Raw genomic sequence first — 27,211 nt, 5'->3', positions numbered from 1 at the left:
AGCCCGTATCTATAAAGAAAAACACTTGAGGGGCCGGTCTGTGGCCAAGTGGTTAAGTTCGCGCACTCTGCTGCAGGTGGCCCAGTGTTTTGTCGGTTCAAATCCTGGGCGCGGGCATGGCACTGCTCATTGAGCCATGCTGAGGTGGCATCCCACATGCCGCAACTAGAAGGACTCACAACTAAGAATATACAACTATGTACCAGGGGGCTTTGGGGAGAAAAAGGAGCAAAATAAAATCTTTAAAAAAAAAAAAAGAAAAACACTTGAGAAAGTTTTTGGGGAATGCTGGGAGTGACAGCTCTTCCAGTCTGCCTAGGCCTGTTTTAGAGAGAAGGCTCCATCCGGGCTGGCCTATCGATTTGGGCTTCTATGGCTTAGTGGGACTCTGTTGGCTCCCATTTGTGGCCTGACAGGTGCCTGGTCCAAACTTCACAATAATGTGGGAGAATCCCCCATGCACATTTCACCATTAGAGATGCTAGACATACTGTATCATTTTATTCAGTTGAGGAAGTAAGCCTTAATTATCATTCTGAGAGGAGTAAAATCTCAAGGCCTGTCTATGAGCTGTGATGCTTGTTATTTTAGCCGAGTAGATTTAGATGGTTGTTCTGGGTGGAGGAAACAGCTAGAATAAAAACATGGAAATCAAGTGTTGTCAGGACCTCAGATTTGAGTAGGAGAGTGACAGGAAACGAAGCTGTGGTATTATGCAGCGCTAGAGCACGGAAGGTCTTGTAGACCAGGCTAAAGTTTGGTTTAATTCTGTAGCCCATTAGTTCCCAAGCCGGAATAAGGTTCAGACCTCTTTTAAGGGAAACAATTCTCCTGAACCACTGATGTTGACTTATTAATATTATAATATTACTTAAATATGTATGCTCATAAACCATGTATAAAGTCGTTATGCTGGGGCCAGCCCTGTGGCCTAGTGGTTAAGTTCGGCGCACTCCGTTTTGGCGGTCTGGGTTCAGTAGGGGGTGCAGACCTACACTACTCATTGGCACCATGCTGTGGTGGCAACCCACATACGAAATAGAGAAAGACTGGCACAGATGTTAACTCAGGGCGTATCTTCCTCAAGCAAAAAGAGAAAGATTGGCAACAGATGTCAGCTCAGGGTGAATTTTCCCTAGCAAAAAAAAAAAAAAAAATTCCTTATGCTTATAACTCTTATACCACTATAAAATTAAAATAAAATTACAAATTATGTACATGTAAGACTACAGAATCAACACAACACTAATTTCATGTGGTGGATAATATTGTTTTGTTAAAATTAGATAATTGCTATCAATTTTTTCCTCTTTTTAAGAAGGTGCTAATTTTTTGAACATTTATCTGTTATTTTGTTGGGCCAGTTTGACAGTACATCTCAATATAATAGTACTTAAAAATTTTTTTAAAGCCATTCTTCATTTCATTCTAACTACTACCCTTACTGCTAATGAACTTGGGAAGTTATTACTGTGAAGGTAGGAAGTGTGTAATTCTTTCCCTCATAAAGTGTGTGTGTGGTATTGAAGCCGGGTAGCTGAGGGTTTCTGTAAATATTCAATAAGAACATGATTACCCTTCAACCTTGTTCCCAAAACAGACACAGATGAAAAGAAGCTAATCTCGTTAATTTGCTGTTTTCTTGTTTAACCTGAGGGGTGACTCAAGGGTCACAAGGATTTATGAGCTTGTTTTCCAGAAGAAAAAGAATGCCTTTAAATAAGTTATGATCACCAGATAACCAGCCCCCAGCTGCTGCTGATGCCCAGAAGTCTGGCTGCCCAAGGGCTTATCTGGAGTGAAAGGAATATGGATTTCCCCTTTGTTTCTCTGAAATTCCACCTCCCAAGCCCCTAGCTCTATAAAGACTCCCTGCTTTTTTCTTTTGTTGAGGTGGATTTGAGAGAACATATCTTCCCACCTTCTTCTTTTGGCCAATTCGAATAAACCTTTCTTCATCTCCAAACACTGTTGTCTCAGTGATTGGTTTATTGCTCACTGGGCACACAGACTTGAGATTAAGAGGTTTGGTGTCACTATGACTTACTACAATGTGCCTATATTACTGTGCACTGTATGAATACTCAAATTCTCCCACACGCAGTTCTCTATCGAAAATACTGCAAAACTTTTGTCTCTATACCATGCTATCATGTCATTTGGCTTTCATTTGGCATTGTTTACATCTTAAATCCTCTTTTCTTTTCTAATTGGCCTGAAACCATTAAAGAGGTACATTATTCTGTTATACTATATTGTTTGCGTGATGTCAAATAAAAAATTCAATTTATCAACTACTTTTAAAGAAAGTCTTATTCCATGAAAATGACTTTCATTGTAAAAATTGATCTGCAAAAGAGAAATTTTGTCTTTATCACTGACAGAAGGAGTCAATATGAGTGTCTCGGCAGATGTGAGGTGACTGTTACTACTTGACATTAGCTCCTGACAAGCTGGATAGAAGAGGACATCAAGAGGCTATTGCATTCCAGCACTTCTCCTGTCAATGAACAAGACTACCACCATCCACCCAGTTCTGCAACCAGAAACCTAGGTGTTACCCTTGGCACCTCTTTTTCTCATATCACCATATCTAATCCATCAACAAGGTCTGTTGATTTTACCTCTTAAATTTCTCTTGAGTCTATCCACTTGTCTCCATCTTTTCCACCACAATCCTAGTCCAAGCCATCATTATCTCTTTCCTGAATGACAACAGTCACTCCTAGCTGGGTCTTCCCTTCCATTCCAGCTGCCTCTAATTCTTTCTCTCATCTGCCAGCCATGGTGTAGTTTTCAAAATGCAAATCAGATTTCTCATCTCTTAACCCATTCACCTTTCGAAACCTCGTGATGGTTGCCTTTGCTCTTACTTTAAACACCTGTAACATTGTCTAAAAGGCCTTTAGAGATGTTCCCTTCCTTCCCCCACCCCCTGGCCTTTGTTGTTCCCTCTGCTTGGAGTGCTCTCTCCTCTGCCCACCTCCACCGTCTTCACCTCGCTAACTCCTACTATCCTTCAGATGAAACATATACCTTCCGTACTTACCACAGTTACAGTTTAAATTTGGATTAATGTTTATCTAGGACTCTAAGCCCCAGAAGGGCAGGAAACCTGTCTGTTTTAGATCCATTGTATCTCCATCAAATATTGAATGAATGAGTATATTTAGTACATTATCCAACATGAATATTATTTTAAAATACTTACAATTCTGCATGCAACCTAGATTCTCTAGCTGCTTCCCAAGGGTTGGAGAATATCGCCCCCAAGACACTTCATAACACAAATACATATCAAGGAGGGGATATCATCGATACCATGTCAATAAGTTAAGTCTAAGTCTAGCCCAGGCTTTCCTTGGACAGGTCGAGATAGTAGCATAGCCTATTGAGGCCTGACACCAGAACCGTATAGTGTTCATTCATTCTTTTTTTTTAAAAAAAAATCTATAATCAATCTATTTGAAGTATTTCAGGGAGATTTTAGGAGCTTTTTACTTTATCTGAAAGTATCAGATATGCATCTTTGGGTACCACAGTGTCCGAGGCATGGTTGGAAGTACTAGTAAGCTTTGGAGAGGTGGTTTGAGGTTTGCTGAGGAAAAGTTTTCTTTAACCAACTCCGTGGCCAGAGGTGCTTCAGGAATCCTCATCAGTAGAGGTTGATATATATCGGTCTGCAAGATTCGTCTGTTAAGTTGCATATATCCCCATTGAGAGGAGAAATGGTTTATTCCTATAATATTAAAACTTTTTTATTATGAAATACTGAAAGGCTACCAAAAAGTGCAGCAAATGATAGTAGAAACACACATGTACCCACCTCCAAGATTTGTTGAATTTTAACATTTATAAGTCATTTTTTAAAGAAATAAAGCATTACAGAAACAGATGAAGCCCCTTGTGTATCCCTCGCTGATCTTTTTCCCCTCCCACCGACACCAAAGGTAACTACACCTTGAATTTATTGTGTATCATGTCCAGGCATGGTTTTATATTTTTTTAATACATATGTGTGTATCCACAAATAACATATCATGTTTGTACATGTTTACAAAATTAATACAAGTGGAGTTATACAATGTGAGTCTTTTTGTTTTTGCTCAACATTGTTTTTGAGATTTACGCATATTGATACATTATAGCTCTTGTTCTTTAGCTGTTACATAGTATCCCACTGTACAAATATCATTATCTAGTTACCTGTTCTCTTGTTAATGGACTTTAGATTCTTTCCACTATTACAGACAATGCACAACGAATATACCTTCTTGTGCACATGTGTGGGAGACCCTTCAGGGCAGCTTTTCTTGGCTAATAGCATTAAGCCTTAATGCCCTAAGGTATTCATTGTGCTTAATGAATTAACTTCTCCCCTTGACATCTAGAATGATACTAGCTATGTGTTACCCTTGGGAGAATTGAGAAAATAGTCTCTCAAATAATTTTGTGCAGGGCTTAATTCACTTGCAGAAGCCATTGAGAAAAGCTAGTCTAAAGCATATACACAGAAGTGGAATTGCTGGATTCAAGGATAGGCATACATGATAGAAACCATTAGCTTCAACCAAATCTGTTCTTTCCTACTTCCATTGTAACAGAGTCATAGATGGCTCATAGCTGCCCAGCTGAGGATTACATTTCCCAAATTCCTTCAGTTAGATGTGACCATATGACTAAATCATCACCAATAGAATATGAGTGGAAATGATGTACATTGCTTTCTGGCTGCTGCCTTAAGACCAGATCACACCTCCTCTACACTCTCTTTTTCCTTCCTTCCACCTGGGCGACTGGTGATAGCAAAGAGCAGAGCAGCTTTGAAAGCCATATGTTGAAGCTGACAGAGCCGCCATCATCCTGGGTCTCTGACTGACTGCAAGGAGCAGAACTACACTGCTGATCTGTTTTACTCATTCAGGACTTCTACGCGTGAGAGAAATAAACTTCCTGACTTCATGCCACTGAATTTTAGGGGTCTACTGGAGGTCAAACCACACAGTCCATTTCCAACCAGCTAAATTTGGCCAAGTTGCTCCTTAATGTTGTTCTATCAATTGATACTCACTCTAACAGAAACGTGAAATATCCTGTCTCTCCAGATTCTTGACAACACTTGGTGTTGTCAGATTTTTGCATTTTCCTGTCAGATGGGCATGAAATGTTATCTCACTGCTATTTTAATGTTCATTTCCCTGATTATTAGTGAGACTGGGTGTCCTCTCATATTTGAGTGGCTGCTCAGGTTTCCTTTTCTGTGAACTGTTGCTACCATTTGCCTATTTTCCTATTGGGGTTTTTTGACATTTCTTATTGAGTTGTACAAATTATTTGTATATTTTGTATTGAAAAATTTCTTGGGGCCAGCCTGGTGGTGCAGCAGATAGGTTTATACGTTCTGCTTTGGCAGCTTGGGGTTAGCCAGTTTGGATCCCGGGTGCGGGCCTGTCCACTGCTTATCAAGCCATGCTGTGGCAGGCATCCCACATATAAAGTAGAGGAAGAAGGGCATGGATGTTAGCTCAGGGCCAGTCTTCCTCAGAAAAAAAGAGGAAGATTGGTGGCAGATGTTAGCTCAGGGCTAATCTTCCTCAAAAAAAAAAAAAAATTGTCAGTTACAACTTGCAGTTTATCTTTTCACTTCATGGCATCTTGTACAGAAGTTTAAATTTTAATATAGTAAAAACTTACCAATCTTTCCTTTATTATTTGTTTTGGTATCTTATTAGGAAGTTCTTCTCTACTCCCAAGTTCACAAAGATATTTCACATTTTCTTCTAAACTTTTTAAAGTTTTCCCTTGCACAGTTAGGCTTTCGATCTACCTGAAAGTGATTTTTCTGCGTGATATGAAGTAGTAATCCCCGAGTTTTAAAAAAATAAGGATAACCAATTTTTCCAGCACCGTTTATTGAGTATTCTTCCTTTCCCTACTGATTTATAGTGTTATAAATCACTGTTACAGATCAAGTTTACAAAAATGCATGAGACTAGTTTGAGTTTCTAGGCTCTTTATTCAATTGCATTGGTCTATTAATCCATCCTTATGCAATTAAGGATGCATTAATTACTTCAGCTCTATGATACGTTAGTTTCTTCACACGGGCTAGTTGTGTAAAGGTGGACAAGTCACTTTACCTTCCTTTTTTTAAAAAAAAAAAATCTCTGAAATGGATCATCATAATACCTACGCATAGGGTGATTACAGAGATTAAAAGAAACTAGATGTAAGTAAGGCACCAGCTACGGAGCAGGTAGGCACTCGAGTAGTTACGTTATGATCGTGTTGAAAGTACAGATGAAACACAGAGAAAGAAAGTGATCAATCTCTTTGGGAACCTCAGTTTCATATATAAAAAGAAAGGGATGAGTTGGCATACCATTTTGTGGCTCGTGCCACTAAAACCTGTAATCCTGGGATTTGACTATCTAGAAAGCAGGCAGCACAACATTATGTGATGGGCGGGTGGGATTAAAGTGAGAAAACTGATACCAGCGAGGAATGCAGGGTAGAATCGTGAGTAAGCAGTCGTGAGCTGGTAAGTGCCACACAGATCAGATTGGGGGCTGGTTGGTCGCGAGGACACAAGAGGCTACCATGACCTTCACAGCGTTGTCCGGTGCATAAACGAACGCGCACCGTCGTGACCGCCCTGCCGACAAACACTGGGCTGGGCACCGACACAGGGCTACTGTTAACCCTCCTGGTCACCCACTGGGGCACAGGGCCTCAGAGAAGATTCCAGACAGGCTCGCAAAAGCGCTGGGAAGGATGGTGCAGAGCCTGGAGCGCGGTGGAAAGGAGGAGCAGCCTGCACCTCCTCCAGGGCTTCTACGGTGCTTCTGGGAAATATAGTCCTTTGCTGCGTACCCAGCCTCGGGCTCCTGCAAGGCGGACTACAATTCCCTTCAGTCTTGGGGATTCTTTGTGCAGCACGCTTGCGCAGTGTGGCGGCCAATGCCGCTATAAAGGCTTGTTTTGCTCTGGGGCTGATGCTCGGGAGCGTGGTCGAGTGGCCGGAGCGGCCGTCCTGGAGCTGGGGCACAGGTAAGGAGCGGCTTCGGCAGCACCCTTTTCCGTCTCCCTCGGTTGTCACGGGGGTCATCCCTGTGCGTTTCCTCCAGGGCTGGCTGACTGTGATCAGGGATACGAACAGTTCGGGGGAGGCTGGAGACCTGAGGAACGGGGCCTGGCCTCGCTCTAATCTCCCGCCGCCGCCTCCTCGGGACGCGACCCCTGAGGGCCCGCGGTGAGGCCCTGGTGTCGGAAGGCAGGTAGGGTGGGATGAGTAGTCTGGGTGCTGGCTGCATTCCGACTGCGGCCACCAGGGGGTGCTGCGCCCGCGGCCCGTGGGTGTGGGTGGCTATCACCTCGCCAGGCCCCAGCTGGCCGTCGGAACGCCCTAGGGCCAGGGCATCCCAGGCGAAGCTGGCGTGAGAGAAGCCTCCATCCTCAAGGTTGTGGGGAGGTGGCCTGAGGCACCCGCGCTCAAGCCGCACGCCAGAGCTTCTGAGCTGCCAGCGACCTTAGGAGTCATCCTCTCGTTTTTTGCCAATGGGTAAATGGAGGTTCGTGACAGAGGCACGCGCAGCAAACCCTTGGCAGAACCTGGAATGAACCCCTATTTCTTGACTGCCGTCAGTGCTCTTTCCACTTCCACCACACAGAGCTGCATGAGCTTTGTATTTATGACACAGGGGTCGTTTGGTTTCTGCACAGACGTGGGGAGGTAGGAAGCAGATGAGCAGAAGAATGATTGGCAAAGTTTCAGAGGGTTCTGAAGGAAGCAGAAGGGTCGCTTCTATATACTGGGGTCTCCAGCATGAGTACGGAAAAGGTGCAGAAGATTGGAGGCACAACAAGTGGATTATAGGCGGGTGGGAAATACCTATCTTTTTAGCTTCAGGTCTTGTGCACCTTCAGGGCCTGGAATGAGATTCCTGAGGTGTTGGAAACCTGCTAAGAAGGAATGTTGTAATGAAGGCAATTTGGAAACACCAGTCTGGCTAGTTGGGGTTCTTGTACTCCAGGCAACCCCCTCCCCCCATTCAGTTTCCCCTGCATCATTGTGCACTTTTGTCACTGCAAGGAGAGTGTTGATAAAAAAGGCAGTTGACCAAGTGGCCTCAACTCCGTTGACTTCAAGTCTGGGCACTTCTTTGGGATTCTCCCACTTCAATTATTCTGCTAGTGCTGTCACACAGCTCTGGCTCAAACATAAACAAAAATCCCTTCCCGTTTTTCCTCTTAATATCTGAATAAAGTTAACGTTTTAGAAAGAATTTTGAACAACTTTGAGAACAGAAGAAAATAGGGAAATGCAAATAGTATCAAAAAAAAGTCTGACCTGGTGATCCTTCCTTAGTTGCCTGCTTCAGATTTGGGCCTTGTTTCTTTCCAAAATCTGTCAGGCTCCCTAGCTCTTGGCTGGCCTCCATGTGGGGTGCCCTGTCTTATTTCCTTGAAACGCAGAAGATGGAGTTCTCCTTAGTGTCAAGGCCAAGAGGTGGTAACTTTGTGCCTGCTCAAGGGCTGGCTACTCTCACGGCTGTGCCTCTTTTCCCGGGAAATTAAAGAAGCTGGGTGTTAGAGGTGATGGGAAATTGCTTCCCACACCCTTTGTACATAGAATAACTTGAAATAAAGTGTTTGAAAGAAACTTTGGTTATCATGAGTTGTTAGACAATTGAGATGGTCTTTATGTTCTTCGTGACACCGCATTTGGTATTGTGAATGAGTAACTTTGCCCTCCTCCCTTTCAAACTCCCTCCCTCTCCTCCTGCCTTTTTGCAAAGTAGGACTAATCTTTTCCATGTCCAAATAATCAGCTAGGCTAGGGAACCTTTGGAGGGGAAGGTTGGACTTCTGTGATCCCTGTAACAAGATGGATTACGCTGATCTGCAGCTGCATCCTAACGTTGGGGACACTGGCAGATGCCAGGTCTGTTTATAGTTTAGGCTTAATGAGGTCTCAGTGACGTGAGAGCCGTGCTCTTGGTTGTAAGCCGGTGTTCTGTATGGTGCAGTTTGTCATTGGACAAGGTGACCTTGTTTTTTTCTTTTAAAGATAAGTAACTTAACATTATCAACTCAGGGTGCTTGAACCGGACCTCTGAAAGGCAAAAAGTCTAGCTTTCTTTGTGCTGGAAACACATTTCTCTGTGGAGGAGATTTAGTCCTTTTTATTTAGAGGATTAGTCAATGTTCTTCTTTTTTCTGATACCTTAAAACATAAATGGTAGCTGTCAAAATTTCCTCTGCAGAGCCGTACTTTGAAGTTATGGTGACAGCTAAGAATTTATGGAATCCAAAAGGCAACACAGCTACACTTCTTTAATTTCTAGTGAGGCTGGTCTGAAGGGTATTTTCTTAGCTTGCACCTGGAAAGCTTTGAGGCATGTTCGAGTCGGGGAAATGTTCTAGAGAGGTGTGTGTGTTTTATTTTTTCAGAAGTTACCAGAATGATGGATATGGCGTATGGATTAGAGTTAGCCAGGCAAGCAAAGGGTTTGAACAGTTTCAAGTAGATATTAGGTAAGACTTGGTAGTATGGGGTGGGGAATTTGTTTTTTAATAATAGCTTTGTTGAGATATAATTTATACACCATGAAACTCACCCCTGGTATATTCGCAGAGTTGTGCAACCATCACCACTATCTAATTTTAGAAGACTTGCGCTACCCCAAGGGTAATTTGTTTTTAAAGATAAGGTATAATACTGCTTTGCATTTTATCTGTGTAACTCCAGGGAGCTTTAAAATAACGACAGCTAACCCATTACCTCATTAGAAAAATGCAGAGATGGGATATATCATTGGTAGAGAAGTGTTTTCTAAGTTTTCATTTCATAAAATTTAGTAGGAGAAATGATATCCACTTTAAAATTGTTTTCTAATCTTTATTTTTCCTAAGAGGTGGGAGGAAATAATTCTTCTTGATTCAATTACACTGAATTTTTTTCCTTTAAAAAATGAAATGGTACTTGAAAATTTTTTGAAGAATTATTTTTATAGATAAAACAGTAGAAAACTTTAAGGCGTTTGTCCCATTTTTCTTGTTTTAAAGCTCTTTCATATATAATTAAGCACAATTTAGAAAGTATCTGTTCTTGATGAATTTTTAATTTCAGAAATCCTCAAGTGAAACCAAGAGCGTGTGAGCCCTGGCACCTCCACTCAGAGAAGATGAAGGATATTGACATAGGAAAAGAGTACATCATCCCCAGTCCTGGTTATAGAAATGAGAGGGAGAGAGCCAACACTTCTGGGCAGCACCGAGACCGCGAGGACTCCAAGTATAAGAGAACTCGACCGGTCAGTATTTCCTGTCCTAAGCCCCTTTTCTTATCTGTTTGTTGTGCTAGACCACACCTTATTTTTTTCATATCATGCACTATTAAAAAGAAGTTTCTTTTTCTTTATTGGCTTTAGGTCACTGTTAAGAATTTATGGTTACATATGAAGGAGAAGGAGAGGTCAGCTCTCAGCCTCCTGCCTCCTCCCTGGTGCTCTCCTCTGTGCCCCATGTACCTTCCTTTGGTGCTTTCTGAAAAGACTTGGCCTAAGAGAAGACAACTTATGGGGGTGTAGAGGGCTGGGGAGGGAGCAGGGGCAATAGGAACAACTGAACTTCATTCTTGTACTTCAGATGGGTTTTTTCCTCTGCCTCTGTTGTTTGTGTTTAAATGTGGCTGCTTTGGAGAGGCTCAGATTTCAGAGCGTACTTGGAACCTTCTAGATTGTTGTGGGATAACCAGTACGTTTTTCAAGTAAATCCATGAATGTAAAGGAGCTCTTAGATAATAATCTAGTTTTTTCCAAGGGAAGTAATGAATATACATTTTAAACCAGAGGAGATATCTTTCTTCTTAGGAAAAAAATTATACCTTTTCTTAAATTGCAAAAATAAGGAAGAATGGGGGTGACTGGGTTTAGGAAGTTGAGGTTTGTGTTCGTGTATTTTTTATGTGAAAACTTGAGAAAGATACGGGTTTTGCAAGTGACACTGGTCTCTTTAGCCAGACATTACTTGTCCCTCTTTGGTGTGTGAAAGCTGTTGTCTTATTAATCAGCATTTTCTCGCTAATGGATGTTTTCTGTCCCCACTGAATGTTATAGAATGCTTTCCCATTCAGGCTTAACTTTGGAGAAACATAGATTCAATGTAATCAGGGTCAAATCCTTAAGGTGCCAGTTTTGTAACTTTTTTGTATCCTTTTGTCAAGACCTTATGTTAATTAAACATCTGTTGAATATATTCTGAGTGCTAGACACTGTTAGTATAGCCCTTCAATCTGGAAAAAGTTCCAGAGGTAATATTGGAGCAGAGCTATGAAGGAGGATCAGATGGGGATGCTTTCAAGCTACTTATATCATCTGTGTCTTAGTGGTTTATGAATAAAATTGTATTGACAGTAAACCTAACTCATGGGATCATTGAGGATTAAATAAGATAATATGTATAAAATGCTTAGAGTGGTGCCTGCCCCATAGCCTGTACTCAATAAAGGTTAGCTCTTAGAATTAGTTGTCTAGAGCGTAGGGTGTGTAAGAGAAAATTCTGCATGCCATGCTAAGAATCTTAACACTAGGCGTTGGGGAACTATTGAGAGTTATTGGGAAAGGTTTTTTTTTCTTTCAACTTTTTATTTTGAGATGACTGTAGATCCACATGCAGTTGTAAAAAATAATACAGAGAGATCCCAATACACTTTATCTAGCTTCTCCCAATGGTAGCTTCTTGCATAACTACAGTACAATATCACAACAGGATATTGATTGAGCTTGATACAATCCATCCACCTTATTAAGACTTCACCAGTTTTACATGTAGTCATTTCTGTGTGTATTTTATGCAGTTTTTTCACATGTGTAGATTTGTAGGACCACCACAACAGTCGAGATACAAAACAGCTTCATCACAAGGATCTCTTGGCTACTCTTCTATAGCCTCAGCCACCTGCCTTCCCCTTTCCTCCAGTCTCTGGCAACCACTAATCTGTTATCCATCTCTGTAGTTTTGTCATTTTAAGAATGCTGCATAAATGAGATCATGTATATGTAACCTTTTGAGATTGGCTTTTTTCACTCAGCATAATTCCCTTGATCTATCTAATTTGTTGTGTGTTTCAATAGTTCTTTCCTTTTTATTGTGAGTAGTGTTCTCTGTTATAATATACCATAGTTTGTTTAACCATTTACCTGTTGAAGGACATTTGGGTTATTTCTAGTTTGTAGCTATTACAAATAAAGCTGCTTTGAACATTCGTGGATAGGATTTTGTGTAAATAGAAGCTTCCATTTCTCTGGATGTATGCCCAGGAGGGTAATTGCTGTGTCATATGGTAAGTGGATGTTTAGTTTTATAAGAAACTTCGATACTCTTTTCCAGAGTGACTGTACAATTTTACATTCCCATCAACAATGTATGAGTGATCCACTTTCTCTGCATTCTTGCCGGTATTTGGTGTTATCATTACAGGCATACCTCATTTTGTGGTGCTTTGCAGGTATTGCGTTTTTTACAAATTGAAGGTTTGTGGCAACCCTGGGTCGAGCAAGTCCATCGGTGCCATTTTTCCAACAGCATTTGCTCACTTTGTGTCTTTGTGTCACATTTTGGTCATTCTTGCAACAATTCAAACTTTTTCCTTATTATTATATTTGTTATGGTGATCTGTGATCTTTGACCTTACTATTGTAATTGTTTTGGGACGCCAAAAACCATGCCCATGTAAGATGGCAAACTTAGTCAATAAATGTTGTGTGTGTTCTGACTGCTCCACCAACCAGCCATTCCCCCATCTCTCTCCCTCTGCTCGGGCCTCCCTATTCCCTAAGACACAACACTATTGAAATTAGGCCAGTTAATAACCCTACAATGGCCTCTAAGTGATCAAGTGAAAGGAAGAGTTGCACATCTCTCACTTTAAATCAAAAGCTAGAAATGATTAAGCCTAGTGAGGAAGACATCTCGAAAGCCAAGATAGGCCGAAAGCTAGGCCTCTTGCGCTAAACAGTTAGCCAAGTTGTGAATGCAAAGGAAAAGTTCTTGAAGGAATTTAAAAGTGCTACTCCTGTGAACTCATGAATGATCAGAAAGCCAAACAGCCTTATTGCTGATATGGAGGAAGTTTTACTGGTCTGGATAGAAGATCAAACCAGCCACAACATTCCCTTAAGCCAAAGCCTAATCCAGAGCAAGACCCTAACTCTCTTCAATTCTGTGAAGGCTGAGAGAGGTGAGGAAGCTGCAGAAGAAAAGTTTGAAGCCAGCAGTTGTTGGTTCATGAAGTTGAAGGGAAGAAGCTACCTTTATAACATAAAAGTGCAAGCTGAAACAGAAGGGCTGATGTCGAAGCTGCAGCAAGTTATCCAGAAGAGCTAGCTAAGATCATTAATGAAGGTGTCTACATTAAACAGCAGATTTTCAATGTAGACGAAACAGCCTTATATTGGACTTTCATAGCTAGAGAGGAGAAGTCAGTGCCTGGCTTCAAAGCTTCAAAGGACAGGCTAACTCTTGTTAGAGGCTGATGCAGCTGGTGACCTTAAGTTGAAGCCAGTACTCATTTACTATTCTGAAAATCCTAGGGCCCTTAATAATTATGCTAAATCTACTCTGCCTGTGCTCTATAAAGGGAACAACAAAGCCTAGATGACAGCACATCTGTTTACAACATGGTTCACCAAATATTTTAAGCCCAGTGTTGAGTCCTACTGCTCAGAAAAAAATATTTCTTTCAAAATATTACTGCTCACTGACAATGCACCTGGTCACCCAAGATCTCTGATGGAGATGCACAATGAGATTAATGTTGTTTTATGCCTGCTAACACAACATCCATTCTGCAGCCCATGGATCAAGGAATAATTTCAACTTTCAAGTCTTATTATTTAAGAAATAAGAAATTTTGTAAGGGTATAGCTGCCATAGTTGGTGATTCCTCTGATGGATCTGGACAAAGTAAATTGAAAACCTGGAAAGAATTCACTATTCTAGATGCCATTAAGAACATTTGTGATTCATGGGAAGAGGTCAAAATGACATTAACAGGCGTTTGGAAGAATTTGATTCCAGCCCTCATGGATGACTTTGAGGGGTTCAAGACTTCAGTGGAGGAAGGAACTGCAGATGTGGTGGCAAGAGCAAGAGAACTAGAATTAGAATTGGAGCCTGAAGATGTGACTGAATTGCTGCCATCTCATGATAAAACTTTAATGGCTGGGGAGTTGCTTCTTATGGATAAACAAAGAAAGTGGTTTCTCGAGGTGAAATCTACTCCTGTTGAAGATGCTGTGAAGATTGTTGAAATGACGACAGAGGATTTAGAATATTGAATAAACTTAATTGATAAAGCAGCAGCAGGGTTTGAGAGGATTGACTCTAATTTTGAAAGAAGTTCTGTGGGTAAAAAATGCTGTCAAACAGCTTCTCATGCTACAGAGAAATCGTTTTTGAAAGTAGAGTCAATCGGGGCAGGCCTGCTGGCGCAGCAGTTAAGTTCACATGTTCCGCTTCAGCAGCCCGGGGTTTGCCGGTTTGGATCCTGGGTGTCGACCTATGAACTGCTTGTCAAACCATGCTGTGGCAGTTGTCCCACATATAAAAAGTAGAGGAAGATGGGCACAGATGTTAGCTCAGGGCCAGTCTTCCTCAGCAAAAAGAGGAGGATTGGTGGCAGATGTTAGCTCAGGACTAATCTTCCTCCAAAAAAAACCCCAGGAGAGTCAATTGATGTGACAAACTTCATTGCTGTCTTATTTTAAGAAATTGCCACAGCCACCCCAACCTTCAGCACTACCACCCTTATCAGTCAGCAGCCATCAACATCAAGGCAAGACCCTCCACCAGCAAAAAGATTATGATTCACTAAAGGCTCATGATGGTTAGCATTTTTTAGCAAGAAAGTTTTTTTTGATTAAGGTATGTACATTGGTTTTTTTAGACATAACACTATTGCACACTTAATAGACTTCAGTATAGTATAAATATAACTTTTATATGCACTGGGAAGCCAAAAAATTCACGTGACTTGCTTCACTGCAATATTTGCTTTGTTGTGGCGGTCTGGAACCAAACCTGCAATGTCTCCGAGGTATGCCTGTATTTTTATTTTAGCCATTCTAATGGGTGTGTCTGATATCTCATTGTAGTTTGTTTTTGTTTTTGTTCTCCTGAGGAGAATTTTCCCTGAGCTAACATCTGTTGCCAGTCTTCCTCTTTTTGTATGTGAGCTGCCCCCACAGCATGGCCACTGACAGACGAGTGGTGTAGGTCCACACCCGGGAACCCACCCCAGGCTGCTGAAGTGGAGTGCGCCAAACTTAACCACTAGGCCACCAGGGCTGGCCCTCATTGTAGTTTTAATTTGCGTTACCTAATGGCTAGTGATGTTGAGCTGAGACATGATTTTTAAGACTCGCGTTTTACTTTAGGAAGATTAGTTTTGAGGCAATGTGGAAAAAACCTGTCTAGGAGAGAGAGACAAATGACAGGGAGCAGTCAGCAGTCACATGTGTCAGTGCACGTGAGAGAGGCCAGGAGTCTGTGTCCAAGCATAATAGTGAGGGTGGAGGAGAGGGGAGAGATTTAGGGGCATCTCTGGAAGGGCAGGGAAGCATTGGGGTGCCTGGGATTGGTGGTAAGAATTTAAAACTATTAATGGACATATGGGAAGAGAAGGAGAAGATTTGGGAGGTAAGAATGAGTGTGCTTTTGAACATGTTAAATTTGAAGTGCATCCAGGTACAATGATCAGCAGATAGTTAGAGCATAGGCAAGAAAGAGAACAGGGAAAAAATGTTGGAGTCATTAGTGTGTCTGTGTAGATGAAGCCTTGAGATGAGCAACTTACCCATGATGGCTCCCAGAGCAAAAAGAGGGAGAACCTGGGAAGCTAGTATGTGGTCCTGTGAAGTTTCTGGGGACAGCGTCCCTGTCCACTGGGTTAGGGGAGAAGTGACATTAGGGTATGCAGTGGCAGCAGCAAGCTCTTCCTCTGTAGGGGAAGAACTGGAAATGGAGTCACTGTTGTGCCTTTTATCCCCTAAGTTATTAAGTCAGGTACCAGACAGCAAGTTTCCTTCATGTGACTGAGCCTCAACTTGAAGAAACAGGAAGGCTAATACCGCTTTTATAAAATTTGAGGAGTCCGCATGAGTTTCATTTTCATTATCCTTTCATGTTTCCTAAACTTTTAAATTTAAGTACTGTTTTCCTGATTTTTACCATATCCTGTATCCTCTGAATTTTTTTTTTACTTAAAATATTTCTTTTACTCTACTGTTTTTTTTCCTTTTTGCTCAGCCTTGACCTAAGCAATCAAATAATGGGATTATGCAAACTATTTTTTACACACATTAAAATGGATGCAAAACTGTCAAATGTTTTCAAAAGTTCACATGCCATCTAGAATCTTCTTGCATGTTGCTTGTCAAAACCCCAAATCTCTTAGATACATTTATCTTGCACTTGTCTCATATGATAACAGTTTGCTGATAGAGGGAACCAGCAAGATGACAAAAAAATTTCCGGTTCAGAGATGGTATAAAAATAGATAGTTTAAGTAGTCGGGAAGCAGACTATATAAGCATACAGTTTTTAAAAATGTAAGCAGCTGATTGGGTAGAGATTACAATGTCATGTCACATGATCATAACCATCATTTCTATATTAATTGTTAGAGAGGAAATCTGGGACAGGACCTCCCAGATGCCAGGTATGCCTAATAACCATCAGAAATAAAAAAATAGTACCTCCAAGTAGCAAAAAATAAGGATACATCTGTGGCTCTTCATTGGAAAACAAGGTTTCATTCACCACCATTAGCCTTTGATAGGGTCCGGTTGACATGGAAGCGTGAAACTGTCAAACTGAGGTCAGGTAAAGCGCCAAGGAACAAATCCTGATTTGAAACAGGCCAGTGATTTTTTTTTTTTCGAAGCTGTAAGCAAAGTGGCACAGTCCACAGTTTGCCCATGTCTTAGTATGGTGACCAAATCTTTCCTTTGGAATAGTCTTTGGGAAAATTGCTCTCATCACTCACATCTTCAGATATTTGTATCATATCTGCTTAGAGATAAAGTAAAAATAATGCATTTTCACATCTACCCTTTGTTTAGGGCAGTTAAGGTAATGCTTGTGGCCACACACAATTTGATGCTTAACAGACTTCCTTTAATCTTGAAGTGTTAATAGGGGTGCCTTCTGTTACTATTAGTCCTTTGAGCCTAAGTATTAACCTTGGCTGGCGTAAGGCTGGCATCGTTTCAACTAACGTGAAGATTTATGTCTGGACCACTCCATCACGCTGTTACTGTGTCTGAGGCATGACGCTCCAGGCACAGCTCCTTTTCATATAAATTGCATTCATCTATGCACATGTGGATCACATAACTCCATGAGCCCTGGTTTGTTTGTGTTAAGATTGTGCTGTTGATTCATTTTTTAAATTTAGCAAACATTTGAGCACTCTGCAGATGCATGCACAACCCTGAACAAAGTAGTCTGGTGCAGATGAAGATCGATTGATGCTGGGCCGGCCTGCCCTCCAGTAGAAACGTAAACTCATAGGCGTGTACACAGATTACTGTAATTTAGGTGCTGTGGAAATTAATAAGAAAGACAGAGTGCTTTGCTGTTTGAGATCAGGGAAGACGTCAGGAAGAGGCAGCATTTGATTGGAAACCTTAGGGATAGGTAGAATTTGGAGAAAATGAAGAACATGCCTGGCAGAAAGAGTTATAGATGGGGAGGATGAGGCCCCATTGGCTTTAAGCATAAAGTGAAGTCACAGAGGTAGAGGGATAGGTCCGTGAGTTTCAGATAATCTATGTTCTTGAGTAATAGGCCAAGCAGTTTGGATTTTAGTTGCTTTAAATTAAAATTTAAGCAAAAGCAAGACAAAGCTATTTGATGCTTTTATAAGCTTTTTTTTGTTGTGGTCTTTGGTTGTTTTCTTATTACTCTCAAGCCAAAGGCAAGGGTGACTTGTTTTCCACCAGCATGTCTAATCTAGGAAAGGAGGAAGAATGGAAAATAAGCAGAAGTCGATTAGAGTTCATGTGCCATTGTTACTGCTCACTCTTTTTTTCCCTTCTCTCAAGTGTTCCATTGGTGGAATTTTATTTCTACCAACTTTAGAGTATTCTGCCTGTAGGAAAGGTGGCAAAGCAAGTATTCACAGAGTCCAGGGACCCTCACGTAGTGTCTCCTTTGGTTCCATGTTAGCCTGACCCTTTAACCTTGGTTGGAGTTTTCATAATTAGTGAATTGAAATATTTTGGTGAGCTGACTTATATCCTAGAGATCAAGGATGTGGCTCTAATCTCTTACTAGAAATATGATTCTAAGATAAATTATTATGAAAGAATTATGGTCTCATTATAGAAAATGTGCAACTTGTAGAAGATTATAGAAAAAAATAAATCACCCTTAACCCCTCTACCCAGAGACAACTATTGTTATCGTAAAATAGTTTTGTCTAGTACTTTACACTTTTAGAGACTTTGAAAGCTTTTCTTTGCGGACTAAGGGTATATGAATTTGCACCTTTATGTTTTCAAAGTCAAGACTATTACCTATGAGTCTACTTGGTTTTAGGAAGGAGAGCAGGGTAAAGGAGATTATGCAGTCTCTGTATTATTCTTCTCTTGATTGGTACTCAGTGACTCAGCAGATTTTCTGGACAGTCAGTGATAGGATGAGTAAGAATGCCTGCTTTTTTTTCTTTTCCCTGTAGGCATCCATAAAGCTTTATAAAGCTCAGTACGGGTGTGATACGGTATCTGGCATGGGGCCAGATGTTGGTCTCCAATAGCAGTCTGGAGCTCTCCGGTGGAGATGACAACAGCGCTGCTATTGGTGCAGAGCCCAAGTGGCTTTCGTGCATGGCGACTGAATCTGCAGCGCCGTGGGTCTCCTGAGGTTGGCCTGCTGCGTGATCATGAGCTCCTTCACACAGTCTGCCGCAGGGCTGCTGCCGCCCTAGGAAATGCTGCTTAAGGGAAATAAATATAGCCTGTTGGCGTGAAAGGCGCTTTCTGTCAAAAGGGAAGAAAAGTCGTCGAACCAGCTTCCTGTTTTTTTGAGCAGTTTTAATTACCTAGGTCTTTATTTTGTTAAGATATATGACTTGGAAGTTACAAATGGTTAATGAAAACTTTTTAATGAAATCTTGGTTCTGCTTTTGGGTGGCCTTTTGCTAATGCTTTCTTTAATGTCTCACCATTCTTCCCCCCGCTCTTGATCAAAAATTAAAAGGTCAATGCCAGGAACGGGAAGCAGGGCCTCCAGAAGTCTTTGCGGTGGTTGAACCTGTCAGTATCAAAATTACAGACTAATGGGAAGTTAATTTGGTGCACGGAAGTCCCCTGATTAGCAGAATTAAGCTTGTCCATCCCTTCCCTCTCCACCTCCGTTTTAGGGAGTTATCCTATTTAGATAATTAAATGTTGTATGTTTTAATTATTTAAGATTATTTTCTGAATTAGTTGTTCAAAGAACCAACTTAACTCCGTTGTTAGATATCCGATGAAAACTTCTGTTTACCAAAGCAGATACGGTTTCGAGCAGTCACTTAGTTTTCTTAAATGTTGCATCCTCACAGTAGAGAAAGAGCCAAACTGCCCACATCTTTACCTTGTGTTTGCTTCTCACCATTGTCAGCAGTTCCAGTAAAAGGGTCACCTGACGGGACCGCTAATGTCTCATCCTGGGCGTTTAACATGGACACACTCAGGCTACTAGGCACTAAAGGAAGTTTTATTTACAGATTATATTTTGGCTTTTGTTTTTAAAGCTAAAGCCTGAAAATCTTGAAGAGACTTTGTCCAAAGCAAAAGACTAGCATTCTACTATCTAAATTAATGGTTCTCAGTTCAGGCTGCATATTAAAGTCACTTGAAGAATGTTAAGAAAAAAAAAAATTGATTAGGGCCCTATCCCAGACCAATTAAACCAGTCTCTGGGGTAGGGCTCAGGCATCAGTGTTGTTCCAAGGCTCCCCTGGTGATCCTATTATGTACCCAGCACTGAGAACCTCAGTGCTGGATCTCATGGAATAAAGTCTCTTCTATCCCCTTAACCAGCGGGGCTCCAAGAGTTTCCTATGAGTCTTTTTTCCCCCGTGATTCATTTTCAGTTTAATCCTTTGAAACCTTATCATTGTAATAACACAGTTAATCTCACACCCAATGTAATAGGAACTTTGAATAAGTTTCTTGGAATTTAGCTTATGAAACGACTGAAAGCCCTCAAAATCCTGCTGATTATGGGGTAATGCTAGATTATGAACTGCAGAAAAATACCTGTTTTCCCATGGTGGTGGTGGTAAGTTATAGGCATTGGGTTCATATATTTCCCCATGTGAATTGTATTAATAACTGATCCTCGGCATGAGGGTAGCCCGGCGTAGTTGCAGCTGAGTGAACTCATGCATAGTTAATTCATAGCTGCTCTGTGGGAGGGCTGGGATTAGCAGGTGCCCTGAGTTTGAATAGTAGGCTCTTTCTACTGTATTCCACTTCCTCCGCTTGAAGGTTGTCTTCTAGAATTTTGCCATCCTTCCTGATTGAAGTGGCCGCCATTTGGGAGTTCTTAAGGGAAGTGCTTGAGATCATGTGAATAACCCAATGAAGTGAGGCTATGGTGAGAATTGGAAGAGAAATGTCCTTTGTAGTTTTCTTTAGCTTAGGGAAAGCCTGAGGTCAGCTGGTCTTGGGAGGGCATCAGCTTTAAATTTCTTTTTTAATTTAAAAGAAAATTTAAATTTTTTTTATTAATTTTTTTTTTTTTTGAGGAAGATTAGCCCTGAGCTAACTGCTGCCAATCCTCCTCTTTTTGCTGAGAAAGACTGGCCCTGAGCTAACATCCGTGCCCATCTTCCTCTATATGTGGGACGCCTACCCCACAGCATGGCTTGACAAGCAGTGCCATGTCTGCACCCGGGATCCGAACCGGCGAAGCACGGGCTACTGAAGCAGAACATGCGAACTTGACCACTGCGCCACCGGGCCGGCCCCTAAATTTATTTTAAATTTAATTTTTAATATGTTGAATCTCTTAAAACCTGTATCTCCTTGTATGACAATTCCCCTTAAAAGTTTGTCTTTCTAGATGTTTGTCATAAAGGCAGCAGTGGGTCAGAAAAACTTTAAAACTTGGGCCAGAAGGATTTCTAAGAAGAGGCTGCCCTTTCTGTGTTTAAGATCTTGTGAATTAAGGAGAGGAGGAATATGCTGTGGGGTCTGAGGCCTGTCCATTCTGACTGTGCCCCAATACTGCTTTCTTTGTGGGGCGTGCCAGACAGGAGTATTGCAGTCTTTAACCCCCTTGGAAGCTGAGAGGTGCCTGTGCATTGCTGGTGGCCGTCTGCCGTCTCTGCATTCAGCAACAGCTTGGATGGTTCTCAGCCCTCAGGCTTGGGTAGGTTACCCTGCTGTTGTCCTGCTGTCAGGAAGGGATTTTTCAGCCTGGGCAATGATTTCTGGCCCCTCGTATATTGTCCCAGGGGCCTCCCTGCAGGGAGAAAGCCCGTGGTTGCCCTGTCAGCAGACATTCCACTCTGGCAGCCTGTTAAAATGAGATGGGACGAACCAGATAAGCGGTGGCCATGCCGTGTGTGCTCGGAGCACTAACGATCACAGCCACGGGGATGGTGTTAGTGTGCACAGAGGGGGGCTAGTCTGTTGAGCAAGCATCTGTGTTTGCTTATGGATTGAACGTTCCTCGTTTCCCTCACCAGATGGCACTTCTGTGACTGTGTTTCCCTGACCTTTGTTTGAACCATGGCAGAATCTGAATTTCATTGTCCCCATTTAGCTTCCCAGTGTCCCCACCCTGCCCCGTCGTCATAGCCTTGGTAGGAAAAAAAATGCTCAGTGTCTTCTGGCCACATAGTCCTCAGGAGGATATGCATGGCAGTCATGTTTCCTTGTTGAATGTTTTCTCTACTCCCGGGTCAAGCAGTATTTTCCCTTTGGAATGAATCAGCTGCTGTGGAGTCCTCTCTCTGTGGCTGAGTCGTCTGGTCATGAGGAGCCTTTCAGTCTGCAGTGCCCCTTAAGAGAAATAAAGAGAAATGAGTGCCCTCATCCTGTCTCAGAAGAAGCTTGAGAAAGTTACTTCTATAAAGGATTTAAAGCATCGTAAGGTAAACAGCAAATAGTCCTCATAAAATACATTCCCTTAGATCAGTGTACATCAAGCACGAAGTATGTTAGCTGGTTAGCTATGTGGGGTTACCTTAGCACTACTGACATTCTGGGGCCGGATCAGTCTTTGTTGTGGGGGCTGTCCTGTGCATTGAAGGATGTTCAGCAGCATCCCTGGCCTCTACTCACTGGATGCACAGTTGTGACAACCAAAAATGTCTCCAAATATTGCCATATGCCCCCTGGGAAAGCCAAATCACCCTCTCTTGAGGACTACTTGGCTAAACTGTCCAGTACTGTAGCCACTAGCCACATGTAGCTATTGAGCATTTGAAACATGGCCAGTCCGAATTGAGATGTGTTATCTATAGAAGATACACACCGGATTTCAAAGACTTAGTACCAAAAAAGGATGTAAAATATCTCAAATTTTTTATTGATTACATATTTAAAAGATAGCATTTTGTCTATATTGCATTAATAAAAATATATTGTTAAAATTAATATCACCTATTTTTACTTTTTTAATTTGGCTATTAGAAAGACTTGTTCTATTTGTGGCTCACATTATATTTCTGTTAGACAGCACTGAGCTGGAGTGTTGATCTACTGTAATTAATTATTTTTCTTTTTCCTTTTTCTCCCCAAAGCCCCCTGGTACATAGTTGTGTATTTTTAGTTGTGGGTCCTTCTAGTTGTGGCATGTGGGATGCCGCCTCAGCATGGCTTGATGAGCGGTGTCATGTCCATGCCCAGGATTCGTACTGGCGAAACCCTGGGTTGCTGCAGCGGAGCACATGAACTTAACCACTCGGCCACGGGGCCGGCCCCAGTTTTTTTTTGAAGAAGAAGATTAGTCCTGAGCTAACATCTGCCACCAATCCTCCTCTTTTTGCTGAGTAAGTTTGGCCCTGAGCTAACATCTGTGCCCATCTTCCTCCACTTTATATGTGGGACGCCTGCCACAGCATGGCTTGACAAGCACACCCAGGATAGGAACCAGTGAATCCCAGGCTGCCGAAGCGGAGCATGTAACTTGGCCACTACGCCACTGGGCTGGCCCCTGATCTACTGTAGTGTAGCCATTAATCTTGTATTAAGCATTTAGTTCCCAGTAAACCATTGGATTTAAATTATTGTTTTCTTTGAAAAGTTTTCCTGTAGACATGAATGTTATGGAGATAAAGAGCATGTAAAGTGTTACATATTACCAGTTTGCTCTCCTTAGCACCTGCCAGTGGCATATTAAAAATTGGTCCACTGTTCAGATGACATATGTCTTCTATTTCCTTCCTTCTCGTATTGGATATCTCTATTTTTAAGGTATATGTGGTTGTATCTTAAAATTTAATTTATATTTCTCAGTTGGTGACATTGAATTTAGAGGCTGAGAGAGAGAAGCTTTTGAACCAGTTTAGTACATTTTTCTGGATTTTGATCTTTTATAGATCCTAAAATGTAACTGGCGTAAAGGCAGTGACTTTGAGGAACAGGGTCTGCTTGTTCACTCCTGTGTCCCTGACACCTAGAGCAGTGCCTGGCGCATAGTAGGCCCCTAAGTATTGTTGGATGGATGGATAAAAACATCATATATTTTTCAGTAAAGACTGGCTGTTCAAAATATATTATTTTATTAGTTACCTGATCACTCCTTTAGCTTTGTTCTCCTTCCCCTTAATGCTCATTTCGTTATGCAGAAAGTTTTCCTTTTTGTAGTGAAACCCATCCATCTTGCCTTTGATAAGTTTCTGGCTTTGAGGGAAGCTGGAGACTATCTCCCTTCCATAGCTGAGCTAAATAGTATGCTACTTAATTCTCTTTCTTCTGTTTGTTTCATCATTGTTATGTAACTTTTTGGGGTTAATCCCAGATGGGTTAACATACAGTGTGAAACCTGGCTCTCCATTCATCTCCAATCTGTTATTTATTTGTCCCGACAATGTTCACTGAATCATGTTTCCTACCCCATTAGATTATTTACACTGTCTTGTAGTAATCCTTTATAGCTTAAATATATTGTCTTCTCTCTTGGTTCGTTTCCATTTTTAATACATTCAACCTTAGAATATTGATAACTCACTTTACAGAATGTTAATATGGTAGGATAAACTTTAAACAGACACGCTTTTTTCCCTGGCATGCTTGGCCAGGTAAGCTTTCTCAGGAAGCCTGGAGCAGAAGAGAAGTCGTGCATCCAACCAAATAGTTAGAAGTACGAGACATCTGTGCAGTGACTGGCAGGGAAGTATAAAGATATTTTTATGTTTAAATATCAGTCTGTAATGTATCTATCTTTTGCATCTGCTAATCTTTGGTTTAAAAACAATCAGGAGGCTGGCCCGGTGGCATAGTGGTTAAGTTTATGTGTTCCACTTTGGCAGCCTGGGGTTTGCGGGTTTGGATCCCAGGTACAGACCTATATACTACTCATCAAGCCACACTGTGGTGGCATCCCACATACAGAATAGAGGAAGATTGGCACAGATGTTAGCACAGGACCAATCTTCCTTACCAAAAAAAGAAAGAAAAAAATCAGGACCCGAATTTGCAATTGAGTAAAATAGTTTATTTACGTTCTACTATTCTAACCATGTACTTGTGACTTTAAGTTTGGAATCTCTCATTTGCTTATGAAGAGGTTAGTTAGGAGAGTCAGAGTTTATTTTAATCTGATCCTCACCCTGGGGAAGAGAGGACAGCTGTCTGTAAAGTTACATCTGAGGTCATTCTGTACAGTGGTGACTTATTTGCTTGTTTTTTCTTTGAAAGGCACATAGCATAGTGATTAAGAGCCTCAACTCTGGAGCCTGGATTCAGATCTCTGCCGCTGCTTCCCACCTGAGTGCCTCAGTTTCCTCAGCTGTGAAATGGGGGAAATAATAGTACCGACCTCACAGGATTGTTATGAGGATTAAATGAGTTCGTAGTTGTAAAGCATTTAAAACAATGCCTGGCACATAGTAAATGCTATGCTGGTTGGTTATAAATTAATTTGCCCATATTTTCCTGTCATCTTCAAGTAAGCAGTTTGCCTTTACAGATACATACTAGTTAGGAGATCTGGCTAGAGGTAGATTGCCCTGGCTTCCTCTTTTCCTTGCTAAAGTCCCGGGGTGGGTAGGATAGCGGCAGCCTCAGGTCAACAAAATAGAACTGAAAGTACTCAAGCTAAGAGCAGTTCTCTTTTGCAATAATACTGGATACATATTCTATAATAATAAGGTTAATTGAGCAAACTGGATGGATGTCTAATTGCCAGAAGTTACATTCTTTACTCCTGTAATCCCACTGATGGAATTTATCCTAAATGAATTGGAAAGAGAAAAATAAACTATAATTGTTTATTATACAATTAATAATCAGATCAGTGGGGAATCTAAATCTAAAGAAGATTCTTCAGTGGTGTGTCATGCAGCATTAAATCATATTGCAAATTGTGAGGCAACATGAAGATATTTTAGTTGACATTGAATAATAGGTACCTAGCTCTGTACTACACTAAGGGTCAGGGATGCAAACAAGAGTAAGGCAGCGTGCCCTCCAGGAGCTCTCACCAGAAGCATCCCACTGCAGTGGTACAGGGACTGGGAAAACGTAGAAACGAGGAAATAAATTCCCTGATCTTGAAAGAGTCAGGGAATGCTAAAAGAAAGAGGAAATAGTTGAGATAGGCCTTAAGATTTATCAGATGAATAAATTGGTATTATAGTTAATACGTATTAAGTGTTTGTTATATGCCCAGTACTTGCTAAGCACTTTTCATTATCCCATTAATTCTTCTCAACACCATGTGGTAGGTGCATGCACCATTGTGAAAATGAGTAAATTGAAGCTTAAACTGGCTAGGTAACATGCTGGTTGGTGACACAATCAGCATGCGAACCCGTGTCTGTCTTCTGAAATCCATTCACAATCACTGTACTTCACAATGGCCTCCAACTATGGGAAAATTCTGTCTAGGGAGGTATTCATACTTTAAGACCATAAAGAAAATAGTTTTATTGGAGTAAGAAGATTTTCTCTTGATTTTTGTGATAATGTTATTTTAACATTCAAGAGTTCTTGCCAACACCTAAGCATCTGTTGCTTATTGTTTTGAGAGACCTGTTTCTGAAGGAGCTGGTGCGGCTATGGAGCAGGATTGTTTCCTTCAAAACAGGGGATCCCGCATAGATCCTCTTATGTCCGTCAGATATTTCATTGTCCTCACCTAGGCAGTGAGTAAGATACGATGAGATTGACAGTTCGGGAAGTAATGTAGGAAAGAATAGCAAAAATGGGACATGACTTGGGAAGCGGGTTGCTTAGAGTGGCAGCTTTTGATTCTCTTAGATCAAGAATATAGACTTCTCCAATACCTGTACTGTGGGAAGTCCTATTCTATGTTTTATTGTTATGTGAAAATTTGAGGATTGGTGCTAGTTTAACCACTTTTATGGAGGTTTATCTTTGTTGGGGTAAAATTATATGGGGTTTATCTTTGTTGGGGTAAAATTACACTGAATGTCTTGTTCTAGCATCAAAAGCAGTACAAGAGCCCTCAGTCTCTGTCATGTGACAAGCATTTGATGATGCTGGTGTAGTGCTCACGGGATGCCGCGGGGAATGAAACCTTGCCTGTAAACTCATCTGAGACCTTTTTAGGAGCCTCTGCATTTGACATTCTCCCATACAGGAAGTAACTTACTACCCAGGAGATGGTGGAACATGACATCATTATATACAATCAAAGGAACAAAACTCCTGCAATAAGAGGATTTTGTTGTTGATGTTAAGTCCATTCACTTTTCTGTTCATATATTTTGATGAAAACCATAACTAGGCATTTTAGTGATGAAGTGAAATTAGTGTACTATACACATAGAAATTGGCATATTCTGATTCATATTCCAGCGTCTGGAACAGTCTTGCACATAGGTGCTCAGTACATTATTTGTTGAAAGAATGAATGAAAGAAGATGTGACGATTTTAGTTTCCTCTTAATGCTACTATGTTATTCTCATATAAGAATGCTAATGGATGGCATGCCAAGTTTTCCTTTCCTTTTTTTTTT

At 41.3% G+C, this 27,211-nt stretch overlaps 1 protein-coding gene across 3 annotated transcripts in view; it reads left to right on the top strand.

Moving 5' to 3' along the window:
* Positions 1-6,581: 6,581 nt before the first annotated feature.
* The window catches only part of ABCC5 (ATP binding cassette subfamily C member 5), an 84,852-nt gene continuing 64,222 nt past the window's right edge, over positions 6,582-27,211 (top strand). The window contains exons 1-2 of one of the 3 annotated variants that reach the window (XM_001497097.7): positions 6,582-7,050; positions 10,133-10,316. In XM_001497097.7, coding sequence (XP_001497147.2) covers positions 10,188-10,316 — 129 coding nt within the window. In that variant the 5' untranslated portion in view covers positions 6,582-7,050; positions 10,133-10,187. Of the gene's footprint in view, positions 7,051-9,725; positions 9,821-10,132; positions 10,317-27,211 lie in introns of those variants that run through there. The other 2 variants (XM_023623403.2, XM_070243357.1) reach the window with 2 other exon arrangements.

The sequence above is a fragment of the Equus caballus genome, chromosome 19 (assembly GCF_041296265.1).
Source record: "Equus caballus isolate H_3958 breed thoroughbred chromosome 19, TB-T2T, whole genome shotgun sequence".
In the NCBI taxonomy this organism is placed as follows: Eukaryota; Metazoa; Chordata; class Mammalia; order Perissodactyla; family Equidae; genus Equus; species Equus caballus.
The sequence above is the reverse complement of the archived record's forward strand: the minus strand, read 5'-3'. Positions and strand labels throughout refer to the sequence as shown.